Source organism: Theropithecus gelada, chromosome 13 (assembly GCF_003255815.1).
Source record: "Theropithecus gelada isolate Dixy chromosome 13, Tgel_1.0, whole genome shotgun sequence".
Lineage (NCBI taxonomy): Eukaryota > Metazoa > Chordata > Mammalia > Primates > Cercopithecidae > Theropithecus > Theropithecus gelada.
Genome location: NC_037681.1, coordinates 14,277,667 through 14,299,430, shown reverse-complemented (window position 1 = coordinate 14,299,430; position 21,764 = coordinate 14,277,667). Strand labels below are relative to the sequence as shown.

At 40.3% G+C, this 21,764-nt stretch overlaps 1 protein-coding gene across 1 annotated transcript in view; it reads left to right on the top strand.

Moving 5' to 3' along the window:
* Positions 1-5,893: 5,893 nt before the first annotated feature.
* Positions 5,894-21,764, top strand: part of SLC9A2 (solute carrier family 9 member A2) — a 90,873-nt gene continuing 75,002 nt past the window's right edge. Inside the window, exon 1 of the mRNA XM_025354481.1 lies at positions 5,894-6,491. Within this exon, the coding sequence (XP_025210266.1) occupies positions 6,203-6,491 (289 nt within the window). The 5' untranslated portion in view covers positions 5,894-6,202. The remainder of the gene's footprint in view (positions 6,492-21,764) is intronic.

The following is a 21,764-nucleotide window of genomic DNA, read 5'->3' as shown; positions in this document are numbered from 1 at the left end:
ACTTTTGTTACAAACCATTTTCTGCTCTATGGGCTCAACAGACGTTGCCCCAGACCATTGCATGTTCTTCAAGCCCATTGAATTCCTGTAAACATAATTTACTATCCCCCTAAAATCATCCACACTTCCCTATCTCCATTTCCCCTAAGAAATAGAGTATAATAGCATCGGTACCCCATTGGGATATTGGCCAGCCACTCTGATTCTCCCCATGCTCATGGCAGTAATAAATTTGTAAAACCTCTTCTCTTATTAATCTGCCTTATTATGAGTTGGTTTTTCTGCAAAACTGCTGAGGGTAAAGAGAAACTTACCTTAGCCCCAACAGTATTACTATATTTCTTCTGTCATGTTCTATAGTTCTTCAGGGCAAGATTTATGTGATCCATCTCTGTATCCCCTGCATGAATGAATGCTTTGCACATAGTTGATTTTCAAAAAGCCAAAAAATACTTAATTTTTGGTTGTAGAAATAAAGAAATGAATGGATGGATGGATAGATGGATAAAAAAACATAAGTAAACATAGGTAAGGCATAATGTAATACCCACTAAGTTTTAAGCTGATGTTGTCCCTTTTAGATATTTTCAAGCTTTAAGGCTGATAACAGAACAAGATGAGCTCAGGGACTGCCCGGAGTATGGAGCTTCAGAGGTACACTCACTAGATTTCTTCCCCATAAAGAAATTACTAAGAAACCACAGAAACAGTCCTCTGTGAACAATCTGGACCTCATTCAGATTGGAAGCAGCTGATGAGATTTTCTGAGGTAAACTCTCGTTAGTTAAGATCTGCACAAACGTGTTTTTTAGAGTGAACTTTGGATAAATGGAAACTCGAAAAGCTTTGGGAAATTACTAAAGATCATAGAGCAGTGGAAAGTGGAGAACGGTGCTTCAGTGAAGACTGGCATTTTTTGACTCTGCTTTCTCTATTTCCAAGATTGGAAATGGTCAGATTTCTATTTCCAGTATTTTAGCAGTTACGTATGTTCTGGAATAGTAAACAAAATGTACATTTGCAAAGGTACTCCTTGTTTTCCACTTCTGTTTCTAGAAACATCTTTGCCATGATCCCTTGAAGCATTCTCATTTATTGGGTCCCCAAAGGTACAAAGAGGCTTAGTTGCAGGTACCTAGCAACTATATATACTCTACAAATATTTGTTGAATTGATGAGTGAGTGGCCTTATATGTAACAACAGGATTCTATTTAGAAGTTCCTATGGGAACTGTAAAAGTCATTTACTAACCCTCTAAAATCATCCATATTTCCGTATCTGTCTTCCCCCTAAGAAGCAGGGTATATAAGCATCAGTAACCAAGACAGACTTTAGTTTTTCTCCCTGCAAGATAAGTTCAGTTTTTGCTTTCTGACTGCCTTGCATGTCAGAGTTCAGATGAAACATGACAAAGTTGAAAGGACACGGAGTTTCTCTTCCCACATGCGACATCACAGTATCTGGAGCAGGATAAGCCAGGATGTAGGCATGTGTCCATTCTACACAGATGTTTTAAATTCATATCTTAAATTTTTAAAACTTTTTATAAAGAAACATAAAATTACTTGTCCCAAGTCCCTTATTTTATGGAGGAAAACCAAAGCACTGAAAAATTTGGTGGTTGGATATCTGAAACTGACTCTTAGCTTAAATATATGAGGAGAATTCAATATTAAAAGTACCATTGTTAGCTGGGTGTGGTGGTGTGCCTGTAGTCCCAACTACTTAGGAGGCTGAGAAGGGAGGATCACTTGAGTCCAGGAGTTATTAGGAGTCTGAGGCCAGCCTGGGCAACACAGTGAGACTCCATCTCTACAAAACTAAACAACAAAAAAGTACCACTATTATTTATAAGCTTGAATTTGCAGAAAGTACCTTTTCATAAAGCAAAACATTTCTCTGCTGAAACAAATATATGTGGCCAAAAAGAAAGAGAGAAAAACATTAATTCTGTGGGCATCAGTAAAATGTTCACACCACCGCATGACTGCTCTCTGGGAAGAAGTCCTTAGATTTTTGCTGAGAATTAAGTCTCTTAAAAAAAGAAAGTAGTTTAAACACTGAGAACTTTCAAATATAATAATAAAATAACCAAATCAACAATATTATGAGTGTCAACTTTTTATAGGCGAAGATTCTCAATTGATATATTACCCAACTAATGGCTAGAGGTTGCGCAATGTACAATTTAAAGAAAGGGGAATGTAAAATATGAATATTATAAAAATGTGCAAAGAATAGCGTGACATATTAGTATCTAACTATTATTAGTAACTATTGCGATTATTACACTGGTATCTGAGGATGGAGCCGTTCCCTGGTCTCTGTCCTTGATTGAACATACATTGCTTCCGCATACTAGCTTCTAAGGGAGGTGCTAACCTCTGGCGCCGCACTGTGGTCCAGAAGAGCTACTGCCACTAATGAGCTGTTCCCTTCCTCTCTTGTCAGCCTCCACTATACATCTGAAAAAGACGGATAGCACATTAAGCCTTTTGGAGTTGTGAAGAATATGTTTGCTGGCATGCAGAGACCTCTGCCTGCTCCTTCATACAGAAGTTCCTGAGGTCTCAACATTCAACAACTCTTCAGTAAGCTCTAAGCTCTGCACGGCAAGAGACACAAAGTTAAACCTCAGTTCCTCCTGAAGTTTCCAGTGCAGGAGCAGGAGATTTAAGATCAGTCCTGGGTTAGGTCAGGATCCTAATCTCCTCTGCATAGCTCGTGTTTTTATATTTTAAGGTGTGTGTCCTCTTAAGCTAACTCTGTTTTATTTTACTAATTTCTTTCCCTTGGACCAGAAAGTATTCCAAAATTCTTTGTGATTCCTAGTGATGCCAGATCTAGTGTCTTGCTTGATGGCTGTATAATTCAGGAGAGTTATTCCTACTAAAGTACTCCATTAAATACAGTAATATTCTAACGGACCACTCTAGAGCAAAGTGCAGACCAAAAAAAAGTACGCGTTTGCCTTAGAAGATTCATACATTCCTAGTAAATATTTCCATGCTATGTGAAAGTCAATCTCAAATCAGGTAACTATAATTTCTAAAAATATTTAGAAATTTTGTAATGTGATTAAATTCATATATCATTTGGATAGACGGGGGAAAAAAGACATGAGAGATCCCACAATGTGAACCAGGGATCACTGGAGGAAAACATTTCATGTGAAACTAGGAGAATTCATGTCCATCCTGCAACTGACCTAACTGTGAGAAAGGCCTGCAGTTCAGATCCCTAATGTGTGGGAGCTGTTCATTTCATCGTCATTTCATACATTTATTCGTCCAACACATATTTAGCAGGTACTCACTGTCTCCAGGCACTATGCTAGGAGCTAAAGATAAAAGAATGAGTCAAACAGACCAATACCTTCACAGAGATTTTCAGTAGGAGAAAAGCAAAATGATTAAGTGCTGAAAAGTTATGGGAAATCAAAGGGCATAAAAGAGGACCCCCAATTAGTCCAGAAATTCAGCTACCAGGTAAGATGTCTAAAGGTCACGAAGAAACCACTAAAGGGTTTTAAATGTGTACCCACGTTTCGCTTCTTGCTTCAGTCATTCTATGGGTTGGTGTTACCACTTTCACGGCTGAGCTCCTAGTCAGAGGGCATTTTGAAGAAAGAGCCAGGCCAAGTCGCTCTCGGCATAGGGACATAATTTAACTCTTTTAAGATTTGCTTTAAGGGAAAGATGAAAAGTGTCTTTTTAAAACTAATTTATTTACTTACAAGAATAAATAAAAGGACTTTTTTTTTTTTTCCAAATGTAAAAAAGAAAAGTGGATAGCCTTTGACTTCAGTAGCATAGATGTGTAAAGTTAAATTGATACCACATAGGGTCTATGGGCAGTGAGGGCCCAGAAACAGATCTGTCATTCATTTACTTGTTCATGATGCACAATCATTCTTAAAAGTGTTGTGTGACAAACTCCTAGAAATTATTGTCTAAATGTGCCCTCTCCCTATTACTATGTCACTAAGTGTGTAGACCTGCCTGATTCACTTACTAAAACTGTATCCTGCCATAACTTTTTGGAACAATCCCTGAAATATTCTCCACTGCTTATTTTGCAGTAGCTGAGAATATAGCCTGCTGTTTATGGGCAACTAGTCATGGGGTAAAGGGTGAGATAAAACCAGTGTTAGCCTGGGTAGGCCTGGGCGTGAATTCCTCCTACACACTTACTTAATGTGTAAACTTGATTAAGTCTATTTGTTTATTTTAAAACTTTTTACACTACATTTCTTCACTTATAAAATGGGTAAAAAATATCTGCCTCTTTGGATTTTTATGATTAACAGAAAAATGCAAGTAAAGTGCCTTGTATTGAGCTTCCCATGTAGAGATAGGTACTCAAAAATTTTAAAAAGCTCTTATTTGCTGCCTTTTCACGGGGCTATGTTAGGCACATACCTTTAATAAAAGTTTCCAGTGAAAGGAGAAGGGGAGGCTGAGTTTGGGATGCGCAGTGATTCTTTTTAAGATAATATCTTTAGTTTCAATTCTGTAGCACTTTTGAAAAACTGGTGATTTGTGAAATAGCAAATGAAGTAGTGCTCTGTAACATCTCTCAGAATTCTTCTCTCTTTTTAGCCTGGACCCATTACTTTTAAGGTCCAAAGAGGACTGTTCCTTATTTTCTTCTATGTAGGTGGAGGATTTTTTTTCTTGTACCCTCTGCTGACATCTCATTGATTTTCTATGTTAAAACTTAGAAGAAAAAAAAAACTGCTTTGAAGGTCGAACTGCCTGGTGTTTGTTTAATACTAGAAGCCACGTGTTTTGACACATCAAAGATTAAGAAAAGAGGAGGATTTTTATTTCATAACTATCAAAGGGAAAACTTTCAGTTAATTGAATGGCAACTAGTCCCCTTTGTGCTCATTTCAGTTTCTGGCGATAAAGATGCTCGAACAGTGAGATCGCAACCAGTGAAGAAGGCTGCGCTCTGAAGGACAGGAAAGGTTGGCTCTGCATGAGAAAGCCCTTTCAGATCCAGAAGGAGAATCGCGCTTCCTTTCTTTTCCTAACCACAGCCTGTCCTGTAATTAGCGGAGCAAGTCAATCTCAGCGAGGCAAATCACTGGTTTTCCATGAAATAATTATATTTCTTATGCTCTTGGACATGTACACCTCTAAGCCTAAAAGCGGAGAAAGATGTTTTGGTTTTACGTGAGCTGGGGGAGGGAGAAGAAAAGTGGCAGCGACAGTGTAGCAAATGGGTGAAAGCAGCACAGTGTGGCAGAGGAGAGAACAGGATTCCGACTCCGTGGGGGCGTGGGAACACTGAGTTCCGCACAGGGAGTTCCCCCGCGCAGAGCACCTTGTGCGCGAGTTGATCAACTCTCGCAAAGGAAACAAAATTTGGCTTTCCTAAACTTTCTGTACGTTCAGAGAACCCCATGCCTTGTCTTGGCCTCCGCAGCGCCCGACTGGGGTGACAGCACCTCTCCTCCACCGGCCCGGGCTTCTCCTCCGGACCGCGAACCTGTGGCGGCTCCCCGCGCGCCCAGCGCACCGGGTGTCCCCTTGCAGGAGCCTGCGGGGGCGGGGGAGGAGGGAAGGGCGCGACGCGTGGGTCGCGCCGGTCCCTTCACTGGATGGACGTCCGACGCTGCCTCCGGGGCGGAGACAGCTCCGGCCACCATGCGCCCGGTGCGGCGATTCCACCCACAGTTCGCCGGCTCTGGGGGTGGCGGGTCTTGGCGCGCGGTGCCTGCGCCAAGGGAGGGCAGCCATCGCCCCCGCGGTCACTGGGGCCCTGCGTACCCCGCGGGCTCGAGCAGGTGCGCGGTGTGCCGGCCGGGTCCCCTTGTCCTCCTGCCCAGCGCCTTGGGCGCTGCGCCCGCCCCGCCCCCGCCCGCGGGCCGCCCTGGGCAGGGCCTGCAGCTGCGGCTGGGGAGCAGCTCACGGGCATGGGCCGGCGGCCGGCGGCGGAGGGCGGCTGAGGGCTGCTGAGGGTCCGCGCAGTGGCCTCTTGTGGCCCAGCACGTGCCTTGCCAGGCAGTGCGCCTGCTCACAGCGAGGACCTAGCCCTCTGGTTGCAGAGACCCGGTCCCGCAGCAGCGGCGGGTGGCTCTCGCTGCCCTGCTCTGCACGGGGCAGGGCGGAGCGGGCTGCGCAGCCCGGGCGCGATGCGTTGAGCGCTCGGAGGGCCAACCGCCGCGCCTCTCGGAGGCAACCGGCGGCACCCATGGAACCACTGGGCAACCGGAGGAGCCTGCGGGCGCCACCGCCTTCGATGCTGTTGCTGCTGCTCCTGCAGGTGGCGGGGCCCGTGGGCGCCCTGGCGGAGACCTTGCTGAACGCGCCGAGGGCCATGGGCACCAGCTCCAGCCCGCCCAGCCCTGCGAGCGTGGTGGCTCCCGGAACGACGCTGTTCGAGGAGAGCCGGCTGCCTGTGTTTACCCTGGATTACCCCCACGTGCAGATCCCCTTCGAGATCACTCTGTGGATCCTGCTGGCCTCCCTGGCCAAGATTGGTGAGCGAGCTAGACTCGTGGGGAATGGGAGGGGGCGATCTCGGGGGCACACCTGGAGGGTGACTGGGTCAGCCAGCTGACCTCTGGTCACTCAAGATAGTGACCGCCTCATCTTGAGTCAGGGCAGGGGCGACAGATGGAGCAGCTTCTTCTGGTTGAAAAGGACTCTAGGAAGAGCAGTTTCGCGTTTTGGTTCTTAAGTGAACGTTGGCCTTGAAATGGCCCCAAAGTGTGAGTTCTACAAACTTAGCGATTGCTGCTCACTTCTGCCGCACGGAACGCCAAGTTTGTCAGCCCTCTGCTTAAGTTGAGTGAGACCTGTTTATTGAAGTGTACCAGTCTCACCTGCAGGGAGAGAGGTGCAGATGAAACCCGGAGCTATTCATAATGTGGTTAAAACCCTGGATGCTACAGGAGAGAGGCGCCTTGGCAGTGACACAGACCCTGCTGTGCGCCTGACTAATGAGTTGCATGGAAGGGGACCAGGGACACCTGAGTGCTTGCAGCTGCAATAGAAACGCCCTGTCTCCTCCCTCTATTGGGTTGAGGCTGTCACTCTCCGGGAAGCTTTTGCTTCAAGGGTGGCTGAGGCCAGTGAGGTGAGATGCATATTTAAAAATAATTAACTCTGGGCCCAGGACAATGGCCCAGCCTGTAATCCCAGCATATTGGGAGGCCCAAACGTGAGGATCCCTTGAGGCCAGGAGTTCAAGATCAACATGGGCAACATAGCAAGACCCCACAATACAAAAATAAAAAAATCGGCCGGGCGCGGTGGCTCACGCCTGTAATCCCAGCACTTTGGGAGGCTGAGGCGGGTGGATCATGAGGTCAGAAGTTCAAGACCAGACTGGTCAACATGGTGAAACTCTGTTTCTAGTACAAATACAAAAAGATTAGCCAGGTGTGGTGGTGGGCGCCTGTATTCCCAGCTACTAGGGAGGCTGAGGGAGGGATTGCTTGAACCCAGGAGGCGGAGGTTGCAGTGAGCCGAGATTGCCACTGCACTCCAGCCTCGGTGACAAAGCGAGACTCTGTCTCAAAAATAAATAAATAAATAAAAAGTACCCTGGTATTGTGGTGCACGTGTGTATTCCCAGTTACTTGGAGGCTGAGGCGGGAGCCTGAGGGAGGAGGATCACTTAAACTCAGGAGGTTGGGGTTGCAGTGAGCCATGAATGACACCACTGCACTCCAGCCTGGGCCACAGAGAGATACCTTGTCTCAGGAAAAACAAAACAAAACAAAAAAACTACCCACTTTCACACTACCTTTAACTCTCCTTTTGAAAGCAGAAACCTCAGAATATATTATCTCATCTTCATTACCCATGCCCCAGAAACTTTTATGTTATGAGCATGGTGCTTTATATTATTTTTACTTTATATTTTAAAGACTTTATACAAATCCTGAAACATATTAATTACTGTTATAATGAATCAAATAAGTTATTAGGTCCAAAGAATGTAGGCATTACATATGTTTTATGTCTTTACCCTGTGAGATGAGGCAGATTTCCATAAAGAATGAAAAGACACGTTGTCTGCCATCCTCAGGGAGCTTATTGATGAGTAGAGAGAGGTGTACACACTATGTGATTATTGCCCAGGACACTGCTAAGTAGGGTGACAAACTCAGAAAAGATAGTATGCCATTGCAGGGAAGCAGAGAGCACTTCCTCGTGCAGATAAAACTTTTAAACTGGATTTTCCAGGATGACCAGGATCTGGTCAGTTAGAGAGAAAAGGGAGCAACATTCCAGAGAGGAATGAACAAAGACATAAATTGGGAGGGGAGTGCAAAACAGGTAGAAGGGATGCTTCACAGGAGGGTGGAAGTTGTGGTAGGTAAACCGGAAGCAAATCTTCATGCCAGATAAGATTAATTAGATTCTATTAGTGGTGACTAAGAGAGACACATGTTATTTAATGACTCTGAAGTCTGTAATTGACTGGCTTTGACGTGGTTCTACTAGTTGAGTGTCTTAATTCCACTGAGAAATGGTATAAGGGAAGGGGACTTCCCCATCTATCAACCAGATATGCACATTTGTGTAAATTCATTGCCTCTAATAATAAACTCAGATGCCACAAGCCCGCCCTGTAGGGAGTGGCAATATTAATACTCCCACTAGTTGAGGTGGAAACTCTGAGTGAGTTTGCACCCAGAAGCACACAAAGTGGCGAGCCAAAATGAATGACCTGTTCCCTGTCACTCCCTCTGAGCCTCAAGGCTCCATCACTGGAGGGCTGCTTCTGTGCCTGTTTCCATTACAGCTTCGCTGTTGCCATTTCTATTCCAACTCTCTCCTTTGTTCATCACTTCTGATTGTTTTAATCAGATTAATTACAATAATGACAGCTGCTAGGAGGCACTTAAGGGCATTATCTCTAATTTTTACAGTCACTATGCCAGGTAGGTGTTGATTTCCTGGTTTCATATAGGAGAAAATGAAAAAATGGGGAGATTAACTTGGTGGTGGGTGGTGAGCCAGAATTCCAGCCAGGTCTGTCTCATTTCTCATCTTTGTGCATTTCCAGAAGGCATGTTCTTTTGTGAGGCTTAAATGAGAATGAATGTGTAACACCTTTAGAATAAAGCTGGGCACACTGTAAGTACTCCATCACTCCATCCATACTGTCATCATTAGGAGCAGTGAGGACAGTGGTGTAGTCAGAGTAGCAGTAGTAACTGTACAGTTTCTGGCACTACAGAACCTTTTCCACTATTCACTGTCCTGGGCTGCCTCCTGTCTCTCTTTACTTCTGTTTTGGCCTCAGTTCTTATTCTGTGGGCTGCCTTTCTGCACTTACTCTCTTGCTGTCCTGTTCCATTCATTTGACTGGACCAGCTCACTCTCATTGTGTGATATTTTGTTAAAGGCATTCAGGCTTGCTTGCGAAACAGGTGCATTTGTCTCTCCACTAGCATCTTCTTAGCCCAGATGTGTTTATATTCCCTGGGACCCCTCTGTTCTAGTTGCCAGTTTCTGCTTTCCCCTGCATCATGCTTTGCTATGGAAATCATCACATACTGCACCTCCTGTTCTCCCCCAAATTTGGAACGTCTCTGGCTACTACTTTATCTTTCCTTTCTGCATCTGAGTGTCACAGAGATGATAATTTCCACCCAGAGAGGGGTCTGAACAGCCAAATGGAGACTGCCATGGGTAGAGTGAAGGGTATATTTCTCAGGACAGAATGTGGAGTTTTAGAGTCCAAAATGCTGGTGCCTGGGGTATTTACTCTAGATTCTTCTGCACAGAGCCCAGCCTTGTCCTGCAGCTTCCCCTGTGTTCCTAGAGGAGCCAGGAAATGCCCAGAAATCCCCACCCCTCCTCTTGCTCCCAGGGTCCTGAACTTTCTGTTTGGTTTTAAGCAGGATGGTCTTGGTGCTGTGGGACACTTTTGTACCCCATTACACAGTCATCTAGTCATTTATCTTTCAACTTCTGCTCTGAAAAAGCTGTTCTGGGGTGGCTTATATGACTTAAGTTGCTCATATTTGGGAATGAAGAGGAATTGAGGTGTGCAGGTGGTTGTGAAACTGTGGGATAATGCAAATGCTAACCCCTGCAAAATGCCATGGTTTCTATTTAGGGCACTTTTATGCCATTTGTGTAGTGTACCTAACCTTACCTGCCTCAGAGAACATGGAGAAGCATTGCTAGTGAAGAATCTAAACATGGTTAAATTAACAGGTTGTCCAAATTGGAAGCTCCAAATAACATTTGCAGGGTATTTAAATAATGCCTGATGGTGAATTCAGAATAGTTTTCTAATATAATATATATTATATTATATATTATAAGCCAATATAATCTTAGAAATATTACAATCAGAAGTGAGAAAATCCATTTTTGGCAAAGTAATGAATGATTCAGCTTAACTCTTAATTGTTACACTTCATTATCATTATCAGTTACACTTCATTATCACTTCATTATCAAAATCAACATCCTAATTACTTGGTCCAGAAAAAGTAGTTTTGTAATTATAACATTTACCAAAACAATGATAATGATGATAAAGATGATGATGAGTATATGCTTATGAAGTAGGTCAAAATATTTTTTTAAAGCACAGCAAATTTAGTATACCTCGGAAAAGCTTTAAAAGTTTTGTCAAGAAATGTTTCCTCATTTGATTTTTACTTAGGTCCTTGCACATGTGAATTCACATTATTCTTTCACTTTGAATATTCATATTTTGAGCAACTGTTGATTATTTTTACAGTTATAAATACACACTTTGCTTGATAAATCTTGTACAGAGGGATGGGGTTCTACAGCCTGGAATAATGGGTAGCCAAAGAATTAAGATAAAATTTTCTGGTGTGTTTTAAGATTGCCTCCTCTGATTTCTTTGCCTGTGAAATGGCCGAGTGGGGTTTTTGCTAATTTGGGAGAACTTGGACATGGACTGTATTTCTTCTCAAGGTTTAAGGACAAAGCACTGAGTACCTTGCTGTCTAAAGTAACAGAGCCTCCTTCTTTGTCCTGGGGTTCCCCTAACATACCTTCCCATATCTTGAGGTCTTGTGAGGCTGGCCTATTTCCATCTCCTTTCAAGTGTCACTGGTCACTCTGCTCTTTTTTATTTTCTCTGCCCCTTAGTTGGAGTAGGATGCAGAATTTTCCACCTCCCTCCATCCTGCTGTCATGAAATTAAATAAATTATATTCTCATAATTTTAAGGGAAAGATAGCAGTTTGGCTCATGAAGACGTCTCCTCTGGGATTCAGGCTATGCTAAAGTTGAAATCTGAAACCTAAGAGTTTCTTATCTGTCTGAATTACAGAGACTTTGATCTCTGAAAAAAACTTATCCTTGCACTTAGCCTGTTTTTCTTTGTCCTCTGGTTTTCCTGAGGCATATTCATCAACTGGATGGTCGGTGGATGCAGCTCAGGGTCTTCACCTGCTATCTGAACCACATCTCACTTTGAATACACTTCTAAATTCCGGAGTTTCTGGTGGCAGGTATTGGTTCCTAGTAAAGTTAAAAGGAGAGCACTGATTCCTTTCCTTCTCAAAGCCTCCATCTTCTCCCAGTGGGCTGCTCACACATTTTCTGTTCTCTGTCTGAAGGAGGACTTCAACAGCTTTCTCATCTTCTCTCTGAAAACCAATTTGAGTGTCTTCTAGAGTTTCGCCACTATACCTTACCTCTGAAGTAGTTTTGTACCCTTTAAAATAATAGATATTTTTATCACCAAATGAAAGTGTTACATTATACTCACTTGAACAATGATAACAATACTCAGCTTTATTTGTTATAGAATTATTTCACCTAGATTGAAGCCCTAAGAAGTATACAATGAACTATTCGCATAAACTGTTTGTTCTGGCTGGGTATGGTAGCTAACAATTGTGATCTCAGCACTTTGGGGGGCTGACGTGGGAGGATCACTTGAGGCCAGAAGTTTGAGACCAGCCTGGGCAACATAGTGAGACCCAATCTCTTCAAAACGTTAACAACAACAACAACAACAACAACAACAACAACAGAAAGCCAGGTTTGGAGGCCTGTGCCTTTAGTCCCAGCGACTCAGGAGATAGGCAGGAGGATCACTTGAGCTCAGGAGTTCAAGATTATAGTGACCTGTGATGACGCCCCTGCACTCCAGTGTGGGTGGGCAACAGACAGATGGAGACCCGCTCTCTTAGAAACAAAAAACTAAACTGTTCCTTGGATGGTATAAAAACTCACTTGTAAAACAAAGTGAATTGATGGTTTTGGTATATGGATAGATTTTAATCAGTTGAGTCCATTGCTTTAATGTTTATAGTTTTATTTGGTTTATCTGTGTCTTCTGGGATCAATTTTGGTCATCTGTATTTTTTATAAAATTATTATTTTGAGTTTTTAAAAATTTGTTGGAAGTTGTTTTATGATTTAAAAGATCTCCACTTTATATGCATATATGTTCTCCTTTCTGTTTCGAATATTGTTATGTTTTTCTTTTTTTCACCTCGATCAGGTATGCAGGAGTTTGTCTATTTGATACTTTATCAAAGAATTAGCTTTTGGTTAGCTTCTAAGTTATCTGCTTCTACTCTTACATTTATGATTTACTTACTTCAGCTTCCTTTGGGTTTATTTATTTAATTAATCCTTGAATTGAAAGCTTAACCCATTAATTGTTTAGTTTACTTATGTTCTATTTATATTGTTAATTCACACCTTACAAGAGTAAGAAACACCAATATTTAAAAACATAATTAATATTATTTTCAATAGCTTCTCTGGTAGGTATTTTTATGAATCCCTGAGCTCCAAAACTGACACGCAGTTATGCTAAAATGACATCAGTCTTATTAACATGAACAAAATTACTTCAGTAGCTTACTTACTTATTGAAACTCCTAATAAGCCAATTCTCTAATCAATTTATCCAAAATATGGATATTTGCTTGTCTTCATTAAATTCGAATCTATGATATACTGCATACTTAAGACTCTGTCACAAACTAAACGTATTCATCATACTAAAAGTTTATGTAAATCCATCTTTGATACAAGTAATACCAATAAAGATAATGGTAAAGACAAAAGATTTAAGGGAAATTATGCAAATGACTTATCAGTTTCTGAATAAATTGCATGATCGCTTTACCGCTGTTAAGTAGGAAACCATGGGTGTTCTGAAAGGATTACTTAACACGGCATATCAGTGATAAAACTGGAATGGTCACTGCTTTTGATGGATCTCATCTCAGGATGCTCAGAGTCTACAAAATCAGTTTGATTTTCATGGAGCCAAAGGAATGCTTCATGAACTAAAATAGGATTAGTCAATGAAACTCTTCTTAAAGATGAATTCTCATGATCCAAATGGGTAAATTTTGGAAGAATGGCAATATATGTTATTTAAGTCTAGAAATATACCCCTTTTTCCTACTTTAGTTGCATTGCATAGTTTTGATATGCACGGTTTTCGCTGTCACTCAGCTCTCAGTATTTTTAAACTCCCTTGTGATATTTAATGCTAACTCAATAATTAGTCAGAATTTTACTTCTCAGTTAATAAACTTATGGAGATTTGGGGTTTTTTTGTGGTCGTTGTCAGTTTTAGAGATAGATTCTCACTGTGTTGCCTTGGCTGCTCTCAAACTACTTAGCTCAAATGATTCTCCTGCTTAAGCCTCCTAAGTAGCTGTAACTATAGGCATGCACCACCATGCCCAGTTGTTTTTTATTTTATTCACATTTTATTGCATTTTGGCTAGATAGGTATAATGCTGATTTTTAGTGTTGATTGTGATATCCTTTATGGCTTATTTTATGGACATTTTAAAACTATATTTTCCACTTAACGCTTGAAAAAGAATGTGTATTCTCTATTTATTGTGTACAGGATTTTATATACTTAGATGTATACATATACAGACACACAGAGACTAGATCAAATTTCTAATTACGGTGTTAAAATCTTCAATAGCATTACCAGTTTTTTGGCTACTTTATCAGTGCCTGGGGTACATTAAAGTCACTTCTAAGATTGTGATGTCAATTACTTTTTGTAATTGTTGCAATTTTTGCTTTGTTTTGATGCTATGTTATTATATACTCATTCAATATGTTACATCTTCAGAGTGAGTTCTTCCTTTAATTATTAAGTTTTTAACTTCCTTATTTCCAGTACTTGTGGCTCAAAGTGTATTTTTTTCCTATAAAACTATTACCATTTAAAAGAAAACTTGATTTTGCACATGTACTTTTTTCCATATCTGTTTTCTATCACTATATTTTCCAGATTTATATTTTTATACCTATGCTATCAAATGAGTTGTGTCATTTTCATTTGGATAGGTATCATTAAACCACATAGATCTGGATTTTGCATCTTTAATTTCACACTTTAAAACACCATAGCTTAAAAAGAGAAATGTAATTGCACTTATTGTGAATAATGATATATTTTGACTTATTTTGCTCTCTGTTTACTATGCTTTTACTTGGTGTCCTAATCTTTCTTTCTTGCCATATTTTGGCTTGGTTGATTTCTCTTTCTTACTTGTTTTTTATACATAATTATATATTCTATTTCTATTCTTTTTAAGGTTACTTTACAGTTTTGTGTGATTATCTGATTTAACAGGAGACTACCATGGCTCACATCTCAGATACATTTTCCTACCTATTTTGTGGTTATGTGATTTTCACTACATAACTTAAACTCTCAGGGCTCAGTAGTCCTGGTGGTAAAGTGGTGACAAAAAACATAGCAATGTCATAGGCTGTTGTGTAAAGTAAATTAGCTAACACACGTAAAGTGTTAAAATAATTTCATGGAACATAATGGTATCAGATAGGTTCCTAGAACACAAAAGTATTTGCTATTTTTATTATCTTCTTCCTAATACTTGAACTTAAATAAATCCTAACTGCGTGTTTCAGAATCATAATATTTTGTCATAATTCATATTTGGACTGTATTTAACTTCCTCCAAATTAGTTTTTGCTTTGTATAAGAAATAGTTACATAGATTTGTAAACATGTTTTCCAGTTTTTCTTCATTGTTACTTTTTATCTCTTTCTGCCTTCCGGGTTCTTTTTTGTTTGTTTTTGTTTTTACTGATGTATATTCTTTAGTGGATACTTCAGGGAAGGCTTTAGTCTTGCATGGAAACATCTTTATTTATATTATACTCTTAAATGGTAACATAACTGAGTGTAGGGTTTGGTGTTATTTATCACTCAGAATATATTACTTCAATACTTTTTGTCCTCTTTTGTTGGTAAGTAGAATTATGTTGTTCCACTGCCTTTTGATATTAATTTGACTTATGTCTCTGGTTTTAAGTTTTTTAGTTGTTTTTGATATTCTGCTATTTTCTTAACGTGTCAAAGTATAGATTTACTTTATTTTTCTTGCTCAGAACTTGTTATACTTCCATGCTTCTTAACAGCTGTTTCATGTTTTTCGTCTCTTCATTGCTGTGGTATTTCTTGGAGATTTTATCTTATCTTTTTTCCAGCTTACCATATTTTACTCTCAGTGCATTTCTAATCTGTGGTTAACCTACTCATTGGATTTTTAGTTTTAATTATATTTTCATTTAAGTTGTGTGGGTCCTTTTTCAAGTCTATCTGTGTTTTGTTCATGCTGTTGCATTACATAAGTATAGTAATTATTGGTTTTATTCCTCTTTTATTCCTTTAAACTACATTCATTTTATAATCTCTTTTGGATTGTTCTGTTATTTATAATACTTGGGGTGCTAATTCTTATATTTATCCATTTACTGACTTTCTCTTTTCAATATTTATTTCCTTATGTAAATTGTAGTTTTAATTATGAGCTTAACTTCAGCAGGGGATGTTTATTTGGTAAACGTCTGTTTTCTTTAAGTTGTAAAATGTTCTTACAAAATGGCTTGGAGTGTGCTTCTTGCTGGGACCTAGGGTTTTAATGATTTGTTTTTACTATTCATTTCTTAGCTTGGCTTTACTACGTGATTCAAGTACTATAGATATAGACTTAATACCTATATGTGGTTTAGACCTGGAATTGTATACTTCATGGGTGAATTTCCCCTGGCTCAAAGCCATAAGGAATTCAAGCATTTCTTTTCCTTCCTTTTTTCCTTGGCTAAAAGCATCTTTTCTTTTTCTAGTATTTATTTATTTAGGACAATGTAGCTCCTGGAAATGCAGGAATTTCTTCCGGAGCCCTTTCTTTAGTGGTCTGAAGTCAAATTTCTCGTCCTCATGTAGGTGTTAAAATGCCAGATCCTAGCACATAGGTCACGCTTCTATGTCAGGAATTCCCCTGGTTCACTGTGACTTCAAATCCTACTGGCATATCTCATTTTGATTTTCTTCTTATTTTTTGCCTCCTAGACCTTTTCCTCTGTTTTGAACTCGGCTAGATATTAATATCTTATGTAGTGGTATGAGGAGACACCATTTGTGTCCATATTGTTGGATATCTCTGTGACATTTTACACAGTACGTTTTAAGGACATACTTTCTATAGAAGGTTTAATTCTCATGGTTATGATATCATAATGGCTTCTCTTTAATGTAAGGTAAAAATAATGTGTACTTTCCTAGTTTTCAATCTGAAGGACGTGGGGGTGTGACTGTACTGCTTCTGTTTTATTTTGTGTATTTTCATGCTTGTGTAGAAGAGGAATAGCTTAGCAGTTGATGGAAGTGTTTGATCTAAGTTTTGGGAAAGACACCCCCAGATTAGAAGTAGGAATACCCTGTTGTAATTCCACTTCTGCCATTAACTTGGTCTTATGACCCTGACAAGTATTCATCTACTTGGTTCTTCCATTGGGAGATATATACATACATATATATACACACACACACGCACATATATATATACACACACACACATATATATATACACACACTTACCCTATCTGTTTAAGACTGTCTGCAGGGGAGGACATCATTTCATCATTTATAACAAAGCTGTTACTTTTATAGCAAAGGAGACCTAATCCCAGAGAAGCATGTGTTTATTATATTAATATTATATTAAAGTGATGTGTAGACATGGGCGTATTGTCATTTTAAATGATACAAGCGCAATTATAGGTTATTCTCTCGCAATTACATCTTTTAAATGTGTGAGTCATAATTGATGTGCTTCCTGCAACCGTCCTGTGCATTGTTTATCACTGTACATGGGTTTTCTCGTCTTCATTTGTCAAATTCATTCCTTGTTTGAAGACGACTTGTATTCCTCTTCCTCTCTAATAATTCCGGTGGGTAGGGCAGGGAAATTCCACCAAAAGATCTCTGTTATGACTGTGACAAGCATACTTTCCAGGTGAGTTTCACGTTATTAGTTTGTGTTGGCATACAAAGGCTCACAGGGGAAAGACAGAAAAGAAAAATCAAATTCACAATACATTTAGAAATTTCACCTAAAAATGAATCAGATTACACCTGCCTGCTCTGTCTGGGAAGCACTCTAAAGAAGTATAAAGGTTTTGCTATCCATAGAAAGTTGTTTAGAAAATCACAGGGCAGTGAAACAACTCCATAGCCATACGTCTGTGACTCTGCCTCTGGCTGCTTCTCCCAATTCCTGGGCCTGTTTCCTGGAGACCCACTGGCCAGGAAACCTGAGCAGTGTAATGCAACCAGTGGCGCTTTTTCTTGTAGCACAGAAGGGAGGAGATGGGTGAGACTCGGTCATCCCTCTGTCACAGTTTCTTTAATAAAATAATAATAGCTAACAAGGACAGAATATTCTCTGCCAGGTATTTGAGCCAAGCGCTTTATATTCTTTGTCTTATTTAATCTTCATGGTAATTCTGAGAGGTAGGCACCATTATTATTCCTTGTTTTAAAAAATAGATGAGGATAAGAGTTTAGGGAGCTTAGGTAACTTGTCCAAGGTGTCAGCTATCAAGTGGCAGAGGTGGGGCCACAGCTAGTTGTTCATCACTTGGGTGTGTCTCACCCGGCCCCCCTGTTTCTCATGGGAAATAATATTAAAGTACCACACTTCAGGTGTGGTCTCCAGCGCACTTTACCCATTCTTAACCTGGAGCCAGAGGCCTGCATTTGAGGCTCATGCTTGACCCATAGGCCTTGTTATGACGGTCTCAGATTGCCATTGTAAAATCACGCAATAATAATAGCACCCGGCCTCCTCAGTGTGATTCTGTGAGGACGAATCGAAGTAATACATGGAAAAAGTACATTGCAACCCAAAAGTTAGGAGTAGTATGACCTCACAACAACTCTAAACTGGGCAGGACACAAAGAGCTAAGGAAAAGGTAAGGTAGCGGAACTCAGTAGTACCAGAGCCGGACCATGAGTCTAGAACTTCAGAATCTTGGCCTGGTCTTTTCCATCATCCATGACACACAGAATACAGAATTTTAATGCTTTTGAGATCTATATTTAACATGTTAAGTATTCATAGGTTAAGAAAAGGTTCAACCCATATAACTTAAGCTGTCATATTTAATAAGTTCAACTTCAACAGATTTATAGGAGAAAAGATGTTAAATATGTTTCATTGTTGCACACACATACACAGGTATTACACATGTGAACAGGCACATACAGAAACACACGTACAGATAAATGACATTCATTAGAATGCGTGCTCAATGAGGGAAAGGACTTTGTGTTTGACTCATTGTCTGGAACAAGGCCTGGTACATAGTACAAACTCAATAAATAATTACTGAGTAAATGAGTAACTCAATAACATTTGGAGAAACTCTTTTTCTTCACCACACTTTAATGATATAATTAAAGTTACCACACTCCCTGGTTGTCCATGATATTTCTGGTTTACATTTGTTACAAATGACCTGTCACATATATTATTATTGTGTCACTTCACTCTCAAATATCCTCATTTGGATGGTAATTGATTTGATCACTCTACCATAGTGCATATACTATTACTGGATATACTTTTAATGGTAATTTAAGCTCTGCGGTCGAAAATCCCAGCCCTGCTACTTACTAGCTGTGGATCTGGGTGAGTCAATTACCTTCTCTAACCTCTGTTATTTCATCAGTAAAATGAGCTCACGGTAGTAGCTTCTTCATTAGGTTGTTGTGAGGATAGAGTTAACACATTTACAACACGTGCTACTTTATAGACCTCGGAAATGTGGATAGCCTTGAAGAAGAACAGATTTCTTTCTTTCTCCCCCAGTGTATAATAGCATTATACCATGAAAATCTGTTTTGTCCATTTGCTCCACAGCAAGTTGTTAGATGTCCTGATCTTCTGCCGTTGTTGTTATGAAAAGGTTTCTTTCTAAATCATACATATGTTAGCCTCTGACATATGTGACAGAAGCTTAAAAAATCATTTCTTTCTGCTTTTGCTAAGTTAGCGTGCAATGGAAAAGAAAGGCAATGCACACTTTTTTTTTTTTTTTTTTTTTTTTAAATCCCAGGTTCTTGTCTTGGAAAACGAAAGGTGAGCAGTCAGGCATAATTGGTGGAGGGCTAGGTGAAAGACTAGGCATGGAGGGCTCACAGTCAGCTGTGACTCCCTATAGGAGCAGACTCTCTCGTTGACCCTCCTCCGGACACTTCCTGGAAAGCCCAGAGCTTCTGGGTCTCTTCTGTGTCATGAGGGTCCACAGATGCATCAGCTCACACACTTGTGGTAAGCACGTTGTTCAGCAGTGGCTTTCCTAGGCCTTTTGTGCTTTTTGTACAAAAAGTGTTTCTTTGAGAATCTAGATTGGAAAGAATGTTAAAACAAAGTGCTGCCTAAAGTAATTATTGCTATTTTAGAAATGTCAAGCCGTGCTTTTCATCACCAGTATTCTAAGGCAGAAGCATGCATCGGCTGACTGTACATTTTCTCTTACAGAACGCTGGAATGGTGAGGAGAAACGATACGGAAAAATTGCAGCTTCCTCTTTTCTATCTGATTGAAAGTCTTGGTGTTCAAGGTTGGGAAGGATACATTGTTAGTGTCAACACGCCTGGTCTGCTTACTTAGGAGAATGGCAGCATTCTTTGTGTGTTCGCTGGTAAAGTTTCTGGATGAGTATGGAAGATGCTGACTCCGGCTCGAGGAGCTTTAAAGGGAAATAAGAATACATGCATGCTTGTGTGCAATAGCTCTGGCCCCAGTTTCTCTGGATCCTGTTGCCCAGGTTTGCTTTCTTCTAAGCTGTCTATCACCCTCTGACATCTGATTATTTATGTGTGAGTTGGCTGTTCACTCGCTGTTCATCCCTCCTCAAGAGAGGTTCCAAAGGCATGGGTGTCTTTTTACAAATGTTGTCCCTTACAATGTATACAGTTAAAACCAAGTAACACTGTTTTATATTTTCAATCATTTCACAACTGGAATTTGTCATCTGCTTTGAACCTCACAAGAGTCTGTATTTTATTTTGTTTTGTGTCACAGCTGACATTCATTCGTTCATTCATGTGCCCACATTCTAAGCACCACACATGAGAGGTGATGGTTAGCTAAAGGGATTTGGTTGATAACATAGCTAATCTGTTTACTTAATGGTGGGCTCCATCTGCAGTGGGTTTCTTCCTTTCTTTCTTTCTTTTTTTTTTTTTATCTTTGTCTTTTTCTTTGGTCTTATTTCAATTTTCTGTTTTGAAGCCACTAAAACCAGGGAGCTGTTACTGTTCCTAAATCTTGTAACAAATGAGTATAATTGGCAAGACTCTAGTCCTCTGTTTGCCCACTGAATGTGTTAGTAGGTTTGACCATTATTTTAATGAACGTAATAATTATGATGACTGTAGAACTCTATGGAACTGTGAATCTCCAAGAATCCTTAAAATACACATCCCAAAACTCACTGAAACCCCTTTGATTTTTGCAACCATAAGCAAATGGGAAGACACCTGGATGTACAAAGACCACCAACTTGGTAACAGAAGTCAGGGAGGAGGGAAAGGGAATGAAAGGGATAGGATTCTAGCAAGCTTGGAAAATACAGTCATTTACCAAATGGGATGGTTTCTTAGTTTAGCATGAGCTAACAGTGTGCAAATATTTCCCTGCCGTGTAAATAGCTGGTGACTGCAGTTAAGTGTTAGCAACCACTTAACTGAAAAATGAAATCAGGTAGCAATTACTGGCAATTGTGGGTTCCTTCACTATACTTTGATCTATGTATTTTGAGCAAGTGGTAAATTTGCTTAGAAGGCAAGCTCTTGAAGGAACAGAAACCAGAAAACAGAAAATACGGTTCCCACACAAGGTGGTTGGGTGGGTGGGGTAGCGTCCCTGGAAAACCTTATATGGCTTAGTGATAGCAGTGTGCAAACAGCAAAGCCAAAATTGGCATAAATCATTTACGAACACATGAATTGAGAGAATGATAAATCCTAAGATTTAACATCTAGCCTGGGGCAGTAGAATAAAAATTGCTTTCAACTGTTGGCTGGCATGGAAAGTTTTGAATCTAGGTTATAGTATACCAGAGTCTTTATCACCACTGGCACACCCGAGTGGCCCCTCTCCCAGCTTAACTAAGCTCTGCAAAGGATCTGTTCAGAAATAGTCACTAGAACTTGTCAACCACTTGGACTCTGTAACTCCTCCTACACACTGCCTAGGCACTGGCAAGTTTTACCTTCAGAATGATCTCTTCAAATTGAATCCTTTCTTGGTCAAACCCCTTCCTCAGATTGTGTTTCTAAAATGCGAGGGTTGGAGGAAAGGAAGAAAAGAAAAAGAAAAAGTGGAGGGCCTAGAGCCTTGAGGAGATGAAAAAGTTAAAGATGTGTGGAATCACAGAAGACCCGTTGAATCTGTTTCATAGCTGTAAGACCTACACCTGCAGT